The sequence below is a fragment of the Phyllostomus discolor genome, chromosome 3 (assembly GCF_004126475.2).
Source record: "Phyllostomus discolor isolate MPI-MPIP mPhyDis1 chromosome 3, mPhyDis1.pri.v3, whole genome shotgun sequence".
NCBI classification, from domain to species: Eukaryota; Metazoa; Chordata; class Mammalia; order Chiroptera; family Phyllostomidae; genus Phyllostomus; species Phyllostomus discolor.
Window position 1 is genome coordinate 188,022,377 of NC_040905.2, and position 12,234 is coordinate 188,034,610.

General features: G+C 52.1%; 1 protein-coding gene across 3 annotated transcripts in view; it reads left to right on the forward strand.

The window, feature by feature from the left end:
• The window catches only part of INVS (inversin), a 132,557-nt gene that overhangs the window by 107,499 nt on the left and 12,824 nt on the right, over window positions 1-12,234 (forward strand). For all 3 annotated transcript variants that reach the window (XM_028505629.2, XM_036021971.1, XM_036021972.1), the window contains 2 exons: window positions 2,208-2,494; window positions 6,596-7,313. In XM_028505629.2, coding sequence (XP_028361430.1) covers window positions 2,208-2,494; window positions 6,596-7,313 — 1,005 coding nt within the window. The remainder of the gene's footprint in view (window positions 1-2,207; window positions 2,495-6,595; window positions 7,314-12,234) is intronic.

A 12,234-nucleotide genomic window follows, 5' to 3' on the forward strand; every position in this document is an offset into this window, starting at 1 on the left:
ATATGCCAAGCCAGACGGCCACGTGCCTGTGTCTGTCCAGAGGACCGGTGTTCCCTCAGAGCAGTCCTTTCGGTCAGCGCAAATAAAAAGAGCAGCTCTCCCTCTGCCTGTCAGGAACGAGGCTGTTAGATCAGTTAGCAGCACGTCACCCCCCAGATGCCTCCACCTTCCTGTCCCAGACAGATCCCACCACAATGGCACCTGCTGGCAGCCGTGTGCATCTCAGGCTCCCACGATGACGGGCTGCCCAGCTCACCCGCCGACTGCAGTGCGCACACGGAGTGTGAGCAGCTGGCAAAGCATGCAGCAAAACCAGAATCAAATAAACACAGGACCGTCCAGCCACTTGCTCTGGGAAGGGACTCAGTGGAAACTATTAGATAATCAGGCTTGGACCCCCAGATCGGGAGCTTCACTGCAGGAAGGAGGACCTTCTAGCAGGGCAAGTTCAGTTGACAGGCTTTATGTCAGAGACCCAGAGAGCTACCATCTGGGTCTTCCCTGTCCCTTGAGATCTGAACAAGCTTGGCTTCAAATTCCAGTCTGTGGAAATCTGAATTCTGGGACTTCTTGGGGGCCTGGGGTCTGTGCCGCAGCTCTTGCTTCTGTGTCTGGTTACCTTCCCTCTGCAGTTTATCAGGTGGCTTATGAAAAGCATGTGTGAACATGGCGGACCTTACCGAAAGTTGGTGCCATTGAGGAGAATGACACTTCCTGTCCCATAGTGGCATAGTTGACAGAGATAGTGGGAGATTCGGTTCTTTACAGTGTAAGGAGCACAGGTCCAAAGTCCTTTTCTGTCACCTCACTGTGGGTGGTGTGTCTGTGCCCTGGCCCCTGCTCTCTGCATGCCCAGCCTCTCTTCTCTTTCTCCCTCCTCCCTTCTCTCTCTCTCTCTCTCATTCTCTCATCACCTCCCTCCCTGTCAGGAGCTACAAACAAATTCTTCGTGTCATGACAGAGCAGCCCTCTCCTCTGGAGCCTCAGAGCCAGTCACCCTGGAAACCCTGAGGATCCCACCCCCACCAGCCCTCAGTCCTGACCACAGCCTTACTACAGTGTCTAAACAAGGTCCCCTTCTGTGAGGGACTCTTGATACCAGCCACGCGGATCAAAGAAATCTCTCCGTCTCATTACAAAAGTTGTCCCCGATTTTACAAAGACATCTGGGTCCCAAACAGGCCCCTGAGTCAGTTCAGGATCGCAGGCTGTCGTGCGAGTGTTAGACTAGGGGGGTGGGGTGGGGACCAAGTCTTCCACGGGAAGGTGACTCACTCAAGGGCATTTTGCGGTCATTGGCAGAGGCAGGACGAGGAAAATTCTCAGACTTCCCAGTGCTGGCTTCTCTCCACCCCACCCCTAATCATCCGCTTTAACTGACCCTCTGCGTGGCTCCCAGATTCCCCTCCTGTGCAGTGACCGAACCAGCTGGGCGAGCTGTGTGTCTTAAGTGCCTGCTGTCCAAAGGTAAGAAGAGGCAAAACAGGGCCCAGCTCTTCCACACTGGACATGGTCTGGGTGTTTGTGAATTTTACTCCAAAGACGTAAAAATCATCCTGCCCTCGGGACCCCATCCACAAAAGGAGTAGGTTTGACTAATGAGAAATCTCGGCGAAGGGTTGCAACTCAAAAATGTGTTATAATCAGCTGTGAGGTCTTTGTGATTTTTTTTGTATAATCATTAAGATCTGCCAGTGGTCTTTTGTAAAAAGAGGTTTTTAAATTTATTTTTAGAGAGAGGGGAAGGGAGGGAGAGAAACATCGATGATGGAGAGAACCATAGATCAGCTGCTTCACTCGCACACCCACAACCCAGGCATGTGCCTGGCTGGGAATTGAACTGTTGCCAGTGGTCTTTTTAGTAGAAAATGAAAGGTTTCTTACGGTCGCCATTCTCAGTTGTGTTTGGGTGCGCTCTCTGGGATGGGAGACGGGGCCTGGGACACACACCCTGGGGCTGTGTTGGGTCTCCCGCAGAGCCCCCTGGCCGTCCGTCATGGTGCCTCAACAGGCTGCCCTGGAAGGTTCTTGCAGCTCCATCTTCCCGTGAGCTGTGAAGCCTGAGAAGAGCCTGCTGTCAAAAATGTGAATCTCCAAATCCTTCCTGTGACATGGCAGCTCCTCCTGGAGTTTAAGTCTCACTCAGGAACGCTTGAGTGGGTAACACTCTTTTAATTTTTTCCTCTTCCTCCTTGGCTTTGCTTCAGGAAGCGAGAGGAAGAAAACAAGCGAAGAGAAGCAGAACAGCAGAAGGGAAGGCTGAGTCCCGACCCCTGCAGGCCCCGAGCCCTCCCCTGCCTGCCCAGCACCCAGGCCAAGCCCCACAGGCAGAGCGGGGGCCCCAGCACCCAGCCGTCCACCCGTGACGTGGCCCGGAGCCCCGAGCAGAGAATCTGCAGAGGGTCTCCAGGCAGAAGGTCTCCGAGCAAAGCTCCCCAGAAGGAGCAGCATCTCTCCCCAGGCTTTCAGGGACCAGACCCCAGAAAGCCAAATGGTAGGTGTACTGCCTTTGTTATCCGGTGCCAGCCCATGGGCGGTGGGCCCTTCTGATTTAGACCATTTGCATTTAAGGCAACTGTGTCAGCACTCAGGTCTGCCGTTTTGTTATTTTCTGTTTCTTTCCTCCGATTCTCATCCCCGTTTCTCTCTTCTTCCCTTCCTGTGGGTTACTCGTGCATCTTGTAGGGTTCCATCTTGATTGATTTACAGTGATTTTGAGTAATCTGTAGGTTCTGTAGCAGTTGCTCTGAGTATCACCGCAGTCACCGGTGGCCTGTAAGAGTCTAGCGGTCCCAGCATCTTACCCCCGTGAGCGAGACGCAGAACCCTCACTTCCGCTTAGGTGCCCTTACCTTCCCCACGTCTCGACATCTTTGCTTGGTATCAGATGATTTTATGATTTTTGTTTCGGTCATCAAATATAATTCATAAAACTCACGAGGAAAAGGATAGACCATTTCATGTTCCCATATTTTTTCTGTTGTTTTTGTCTTTCTCCCTGGTGCTCCAAATTCCTTCTCTTAACATGTCCTTTCTGTTTGAAGAACTTTCTTTAGCCTATTTAAAGGCAGGGCTATTCGCAACACAATCTTTAAGAATGTTTTTATTTTTATTTTTATATTTTTAAAATATTTAGTCTTTATCTTTTTCCCATTATCACTTAGCCCCCTTATACCCCGCTCCCCCCAGCAGTCACCACATCGTGGTCCACACCCGTGAATCCTTTCTCCTTAGGGCTCTGTCCCTTTGCCCCTCACCCCACACCGCCCACTGGCTGTCACCTGCTCTCCATCCATGAGTCGGTCTCGGTTTTGCGTGCTAGTTCGGTTTTTATTCCATTCCTGAGGAACTGTCGAACCAGATACACCTGCAGGATTGGCAGTTCCTTAGCACTTGGAAATGACCGAGCCACTTCCTTCTGCCGCTCACGGTCTCAGATGAGAAGCTCACTGCCATTCAGACGGGCGTTCCTTGGAAATGTTTCTAGGTAACATTTCTTTCTCTCCGGCTGCTTTAGAGACTTTATCTTTAGTTCTCAGGAGTTTGCAGTGATGTGTCTCGGCATGGTTTTGGAGTGTCTTCCATGTGGAGTTTGTCGAGTGTGTGGGGTGCGCAAGAGCACCCCAGGCTCAGTAATTCGCCAAGAGGATGCACAAGGTTCAGCACACCGTTGTGCCCGTGGCCGTGACTCACTGTAACACGGAGGTACGGAGCGAAGTCAGCCGAGGGAAAAGGCACATGGAGGCGAGCCTGGAGGGAACCAGGTGGGAACTCTCAGGGGTCCTGTCCTGGTGGAGTCACACGGGACACTCAGTGGTTTTAACAACCACTTCAACAACATGTTTCCACCAGAACAACCACCTCGGCCTAGGACTCCAGGGTTTCTGTCAGGGGGCAGTCGTGTGGGCACCCTCTGCTTAGCACGTGCGTACACCGAGCCTCCAGACTCCCACAAAGAAGGCAGGTATGAGGCATAAACTATGTCTGTGCACAAAGCAGTTTAAGCACACTGAGCCGTTCTCACCAGGTAGGCAGTGGCGACAGCCCTCCAGAAATCCGGTGTAAATGCCAACAACGTGAAAAAGATGAATCTCGTCTTAGCGTTATTATGAAAGTAGTTTTGGCCTCTCGGACCTCCAGAGAGGGTCTCTGGAACCTCCTGGTCACCTAATTCAGGGTTGGGACAATTCAGTCTCTCTCTCTAACCCTCAGTTTTCTCAGCTATGACATGGGGGTCTACTCTTCACCCTGCAGAGCAGTTACGAATGGAAATTTAAAATGTAGTGTACATGTCACAGCTTATGAGCTGTACCAGTAACTACTGTTATTAAACCACACTGCTGATCCAGGCAAGAACAATCACAGCAAAGTACACGTGAACGACCACAGACCTGTCCAGACTCTAACACGTGACCCACTTTCCATGACAGTGTGTCAGGACGCGTGGTGCTTTGTTGTATGTGCATTCAGTTAGTCATTCGGTCCGCATTCACCAAACTCCCATGATGTGACGGCCATGTGGAATTCCAGCCAGTTCAGCCAGTTCTCCTAACACGTGACCTCCCGTGGTCCCAGCCGAAGAGCGTGCTTCTCGGCAGTCTCTGGTCCTCCACACCTCAGGGGCTGCTTCCTCTGGGGATACGTGCGTACCTTCAAACACCTTACCCAGCTCTGTTGGTGTCTGGATTCTCCTGGCTCTTGGCCTCCTTTTTTTCTGCCCTGTTAGCCGCTGATGCCTTCACACAGGTGGTTTGTGAGTGTTGGTGGGGGTGTGGGGAGAAGGGGACTGTCCTGCAGTGTTGGTGGGATTGTAAATCAGTGCGGCCACCGCAGAAAACAGTATGGAGGTTCCTCAAAAAATCAGTAATAGGACTACTCTGTGACCCAGCAATTCCACCTCTGGGTATTTATCCAAAGAAACCCAAAACACTAACTCAAAAAGACATACGCACCCTGAGGTTCACTGCAGCGTTATTTACAATGGCCAAGATTTGGAAGCAGCCTGAGCGTCCAGCGAGAGACGAATGGATGAAGAAGACGCAGTACATATACACAATGGGCTATTCCCCTGTCATAAAAAATAAAGAAATCCTGCCTTTGCGGCAACATGGGTGGACCTGGAGGGCCTTATGCTCAATGAAATATGTCAGTCAGAGAAAGGCAAATACCATAGGATCTCACTTATACATGGAATCTAAAAAACATAAGAAACAAACAAACAACACACAAACTCATACATACAGAGAACACTGTCATAGTTCCCGGAGGGGAGGGGCTGGGGGCTGGATGACGACAGGAAAGGAAGGAAGAGGTGCCCGGCGGCAGCTGCCACAGTTACAGGGACTCGGGGCGCAGCCTGGGGGGCACGGTCCGAACCACGGTGGCCTGTGCACGCTGTCACAGGGGTGGCAGGCGCTGGGGCGAGGACTTCACAGGCTGCGTGGATAGCGAGTCACTACGTGTCACGCCTGAAATGAATGTGATACTGTGTGTCAGCTGTCATTGAAAATGCTTACGAATCGTTTTAAAAAACAGGTGGCTTGTAGCAGCTCGTTGGACTTCTCTGTTTTCCTCGGTGGTGAGCGCGCCGCAGTCCTGCCAGTACAGGAACAGAAGCTCCTTCCCTGCATTTCCTGTTACGAGCAGCTTTTTCATTTTAGAAGTTCCGTTTAGCTCTGTTTCAGAACTATCTACCCTTTCCTCATATTTTAGGTTTCTCCTGTTTAATCGTTGGCGTGTGCACACGCACACAGCGTTCTATTAGCCGTGGTTCTTATTGATCTGAGTTTGCTGTCGGGTCTGTTAACTGTCACCCACGGTGCGTTGCTCCCTCGCGCGTGGTGCAGTTTGGAAGTGTGACGCCATTTCCAGCAGGCCCCCCCCCCGTGCAGCCTGAGCGAGGGCACGCCGCACTGAAGCAGCCTTGTGCTTGCTTGCGTGAATCGTTCGCTACTGTGAGATCACATCCTGAGACCAGTTTTTATATCAGTTTTTTCTGTAGGTTGAAAACTGGTGAATACCAAACCCATGTGAGACAAATGTCCTTGTCACCTCCCAGTGCCGGCAAGCAGATCTTTTACCTGGACTATTGTTTCCCGAGGGCATCCGACCGCCGAGTCCTGGCCTCATGCAGGGGCTCGGTTTTAGCTACTTTTCTCCCTGCAAGTCCTCACCTTCTGTTCTCACCTGGATGTCAGGCCACAGCCAGGTGTTCAGTGAGACCCGCCTATGGCCGCTCCGCCCCTACCGCCTGCCTAGGTCAGCGCGCACAGCGACCGCTCCGATTTCAGTGTGCTCTTTGTCTTGGGCCCCCGGAGGTTACCTTGATTGTCTCGAAGGCACTCTGGAACTTTTAAAAGGATGTTCACTATATTTTAACCAGCATTTCTAGGTGCTTGTAGTTGGAAGGCTTTCAGGTTATAAAACCTACTCTTGCTAGAAATAGAAGTTAAAATGTTTTTTCTAATAATCACCACCATCGCAGTAATGCTATAGGACACGGCTGAATCTTTTATGTATATCAACAGGCAGACCTGCCCTATCATGCAAGTGTTGAACAGTAAATATCCTTTCCCCTTTTCCTTGTTTCCCCAAGAAGCCTCCAGAGAACATCCTAAGAGCCGATCTGCCTGTGTCCACTTCAGCCCCAGTGAAGGCGCCGATGGAGACAGGTGTCCGGGAGCCACCTCCGCGGACAAGTCCAGAGGTGAGACGGTCGGCGAGCAGCCGTGTGACAAGGGGAAAGGCTCCTCGAAGCAGCCCTCCTGCGTCAGGGTGGCCGGGCCTGATGAGAAAGGAGAGGACCCTGGCTGGGCAGCTACAAGCCTTCCACAGCAGGACGGTCACCGGAAGGCCGGCAGGCGGCACGACGCAGCACCCAAGGCCAAATGTGCCACCCAGAAGAGGCGCATCCAAGAGCTCAGAGGAGGAAGGTGCTCCCCAGCTGGCTCCAGCCGGCCTGGCAGTGCCAAGGGGGAGGTGCTCCATGCCGGGCAGAATCCTCTCCACCACCGGACACCAAGGAACAAAGTCACGCAGGACAAGCTCGAAGGAGAGAGCCTCTCAGATTTGCCTCAGGGGACAGAGGTGCTGAGGTCAGGGATCAGGAAGTTGGGCATATCCACCCTGTCTGAGGATGCTCCGACACCTAAGGAGACTAATCCAGCTCCCGGTCCCCTCTCCGGGCAGAGCGTGAATATCGACCTGCTCCCTGTAGAGCTGCGGCTGCAGATCATCCAGAGAGAGAGAAGCAGGAAAGAGCTGTTTCGCAAGAAGAACAGGGCGGCAGCAGTCATCCAGCGGGCCTGGAGAAGGTGAGGACTTGGGGTGCCCCACACCCCTAACACAACACCCCCGTGCTCTCCTGTGTTTTCTAGTGAGTTCCATGCGCTGGCGTGACACGGCCAATGTAATTGAGCCTACCCATGGAATTCACACGTGTAGGTCCTTGTAATATACACTGGGTCGACTACTTAAGGTGCACCTACAAAAGGTGCTTTTGCCAAGAAAGGTGGGATAGCACCCAGGATCGCCTGCTGTAAAGAAGAAGGCCCTCGGTGTGGAAAAGGAAGCCTGAGTTTCAGGTGAAGCTCTGACAGGTTATCTGACCTCAGGCAGATCACTTGGCCTCCCTGACCCCCAGTTTCCTCACCCGGAAAATGGGATTTCACAATGCCTGCCCCTGTCCTGTTTATACGACAGACCGTAGAATGAGATGATGTGTGCTTCATAAATTCTAAAGCCCTACGCACATAACCTATTTTAGTTTTCTTGTCTACTATCCAGGAATTAGTCATACCCCAGATACCTAAACCAGGGTCTGGACAGGGGGCACGGAGGGACTGAAATTTATTACAAAAACCTGTGTGAGCTTCGCTCACGCTCCGATTGTGGGGCAGGTGCTGGAGGAGAGGTGGAGGCTTCCTGAAAGGCTGAGCCAGGTACCTCCAGGGAGCACTCGAGGGGGCACTGGGGGAGTCCTTGGCTGCAGTTTTTACGTATCTCCTACTCTCCCTCACACTGGGCTGCACTGCAGCTCTGGCCAGTGCCCGGGGTGGGCTGCACGGGCGCCCACAGGTGGGAGTCACGTGGCCTCGGTCTCCAGCAAGAGGAAGGTTGAAGGGGGAACAAAGCTGGCCAGTCACTGTGAGCACAGGTGCACCGCATATCAACGCCCTGGTCCAGAGATAAAAGGGCCAGAGCACCTACCGTCGGCAGGGATGGGAGTGGGGAATGGGAGGGAGTGGTTCTTGTGAGGTCCGGGCAGGGGGCGGCCCCAGCGTCTGTTGTGCCAAAGACGGCCCAGCCCAGAGCCCTTGCTTGCACAGCCTCTGGTGTGTCCTCAACGTCTGTCCCAGCGCTTGGCTGTTGACAAGGTCGTCTCATACCTTTACTCTCCCAGCCTCACCTGGTAGCTGTCATGATGGGGGTGAGCGTCCCCATTTCTCAGGCCAATGTATGGTTTCCAGGAGGACACACACCTTGTCCTACAGGTGCAGATCTAGCTCTTGAAACTGTGTCTGACTCAAGTCCAAGGGCCTTCCCCCAGGCTCCCAGTAAAGGCAATGTTGGCTGTGGTCAAGGTAACAGGCGGAGGCAGGCGGGAGAGGGAGGGCTGCCTGGAGGGCGTTCACACTCGCCTTACAGGGCACATTGTTGTTACCGGTAGTGCCAGTAGTTGGCATTCACGGGGCTCGCGTGCCAGATGCTGCACCCAGTAGTTTTACACATAGAATTAACTCCTTTAGTGCCCACACTAACCCTGAGAGCTACGCCCTCTTCTTGCCCCATTCCCCAGACGAGGAGACTGAAGCACAGCGAGGCTCATCCCCCCAGCAAGCTACGGAGCTCCTAAGTGCCAGCCCTGGCCTTGAGCTGAGACGGTCCGAGTCTGAAGCCACAGACCGGATCGGTCCTTGCTGCCCTCCCTGGGGCGTCCTGCCAGGGCGTGCGCTGGCTGCCGTCCCAGAGGAGCTTCTGACGAGGCATTTCAGCTGCGAGCCGAGCCGGGCTCTCGGCAAGCCCGTGCGCTTCAGCACGTCAGGCCCGCAGCTGCTGCCCGCTGAAAGGCCTTCCGTCAGTGCGCTTCGACTCCTTTGAAGAGTCGGAGCTGACGGGCCCTGTCAGTAAGTGTCCATAGCAGCAAATGAGCTCTCAGTCATTGCCCCCGAGAACAGTGGGCCCATAGTCCGCGTGCCCACCTGGGCAGGCGATTACTCGGCCCCCTCTGGCTGCACCCTCGTGCAGTGCTGAGCCCCGGGACACCGACTCCCAAAAGGCTTCTGGGAAGCTGCACCATGCGGGAAGTTGCAATGCCTGGTGACCATAAAAGTACTTTTATTGATTCTCTGTAACCGTATGTACATCTTCCATACTGAGCACGGGAGTCCACAGTGCTGTCCCGGGCCAGTGGGTGGTGTCTGAGGCCAGACCTGAGGAGCACTGAGGGGCGGGCTCGGGAACAGGGTGCGCCACCGGGCAGGCTGTCGCTCCGGGAGAGGCATGGAGGAGGGAGAACGGCAGATGGGAAGGTGTGCAGGGACGGGGTGAGCAGTGACCCTTCGGCCCCGAGGAGATGAAGCTTAGTCCTAAAGCGGGAGTTTTATTGCCAGTCAGGACCTGACTTCTAAAGGTTGAAACCAGACACTGGATAAGCTAAAGCGGGCTGGAAGGCTGCTGTGCCTGAGAGCCGTTGCCGTATAAGACGGTTCCTTCTCACCAAACGTGTGTAAGCCGCCTTCCTGTCGGCGCTTGTCCCGCTGGTGCAGAGGACAGGCTGCACCGTGAGCGCACAAGGCCCAGAGGCCGAGTGGGCAGGTTGGGCTCCTCAGCACACCAGGAGGGCAAGGTCTCCGGGAGAACGGGGACCCCGAGGACCGCCCCACACGGACTCAGTCTCAGTACCAGAGTAGAGCCAGTGGGAGCTGTGCCCCCTGAGAGCCGGAGCAATTGCAGCTTCAGCCAACACCTGGGCTTCCCGGCGAGTTCTCTGCCCGAAGAGCAGAGTGTGTGGGAGATATTTGGCATCTCAAACAGAAACTGAGCTGTGGAGCAGTGCTGCCCCTAACTCCAGCTTTTCTCTGCCGTCAGCTCTTTGGGAGTGTGGTACACCTTCTGTGGGGGGGGGGGGGGGGGGGGGTGCACGGTTTGTCCCTCCAGGCAAAGAAAGGAAGAATCTTGTAGTTGGATTGAAATCAGCCTTTTAAGGCAGGAGGTTGGGGCTGCACCAGGCGCAGCAAGGAGCTTTTAGCAGACCTAGGAAGGCGACTCCCCATTTGGTGCACGGAAAAGTCGGGGGTGGGGCCTGCTGCCCCCTGCGGCACCCTGTAGGCACAGCTGGAGTAGTTAATCAGCTCCACGTAGTGAAAACTGGTGCAGCTTTCCTTGCGAGGCTCCACAACAGCTGTGTTCAGTAAGAAGTTTGTGAGTGCACGTGGGATGAGCACCAGCAATGAAACACTGGGCGTAAATATAGCCATCAATCACCCACACGCCCCTGGCCTGTCCCATCCCAAGCTCCACCCTCCAGGAGAATGGTCTCTTAGTAAAGTACAACTCTTACGTTTGCAACTATCTTTTTAATCCTTGCTCGAGAATATGTCTATTGATTTTAGAGGAAGAGAGAGAGAGAAACATCAACTGGTTGCCTCCTGTACGGCCCCAAGCAGGGATCAAACCCGCCACTTAGGTATGTGCTCTCACCAGGGATTGAACCCACAACCTTTTGGTGTGCAGGATGATGCTCCAACCAATCAAGCCACCTTGCCAAGGCCCCTTTACCGCTATTCTTAAGAAGCAATATGGGTACTCATCAAGAACAGAGTACAGAGCAATGTCCTTAGCCATATTTGGCTTTTGGATCAGACAGCACTGAGTTTGAATGTTGGTCTCTCCTGACTCCAGCCGTGTGGCCTTCTACAGGTTACTCAGCCTCCCTCAGCCCAGTTTTACTGACCCATGATTGACATACCGCACTGCATGAGTTCAAGGTGCACATCACGACTTGACTTACGTATATTGTGAAATGATTACCACAATTTTAGTTACATCCATCATCTCATAGATATTTTTAAATGGAAAAAGGATTTATTTCTTTGTGATGGGGACTCTCTGGATTTACTCTTTTAACAACTTTCATATAGACTAGAAAGCATTGTTAAATTATAGTTATCATGTTATGTATTACATCCTCACTACTTATTTATCTTATAACTGGAAATCCGTACATTTTGACCACCTTCACCCAATTTCCCCACCCTCCGCACCCTGCCTCTGATAGCCACAGGTCCGATCTCTCTTAATATGAGTCTGGTTTTTTTTAACACTTCCCATGTAAGTGAGACATTATTTATCTTTATCTAATTTATTTCACTTAGCATAATGTCCTTAAGTGTCATCCATGTTGTCACAAATGGCAGGATTTCCTTCTTTTTCATGGCTGAATAATGTCTCATTGTCTAGATCACAATTTTTTCCCTATTCATGTGTTGGTGGACACTTTGGTTATGTCTATCACTTGGCTATTGTAATGCTGCTTTGAACTGTAGGGTGTACATAGCTCTTCGACATAGTTTTGATTTCTTCAGTTATATACCCAGACATAGAAATGTTGGACCATATGGTAGTTCTATTTTTTTAATTTTTTGAGGAACCCTGTACTGTTTTCCATAGCAGTTGCACCAATTTACAGTCCCACCGACAGGGAACAGGGGCCCCCTTTTCTCCATGTCCTCCCCAACACTTGTTATCTCACCTTTTTGGTGACCGTGTTCTCAAGGGTGTGAACCGGTATCTTGTAGTTTTGATTTGCATTTTACTGACGACTAATGATGTTGAGCATATTTTCATATATCTGTTGTCCATTTATATATCTTCTTTGGAGAAATGTTTATTCAGCCCTGGCCGGTGTGGCTCAGTTAGTTGGGGTGTTGTCCCATAACTGAAAGGTTGTGGGTTCAATTCTCAGTCAGGGGACATACCTAGGTTGCAGGTTCAGTCTCCAGTCTGGGAGCCAACTCGATGTTTTTCCCTCTCCCTTCCTCTCTCTCTCAAACAAATTTAAAAATGTTTTCAGGTGAGGATTTAAAAAAGTGTCTATGTAGGTTCTTTGCCCATGTGTTCATTGGATTATTTGTGGGTATGTTTTTTTTCTCTTCAAATATCTTCACGTATTTTGGATATTAACCCCTTGTCAAATATGTGGTTTGCAAATATTTTTTCTCATTCCCTAGGCTG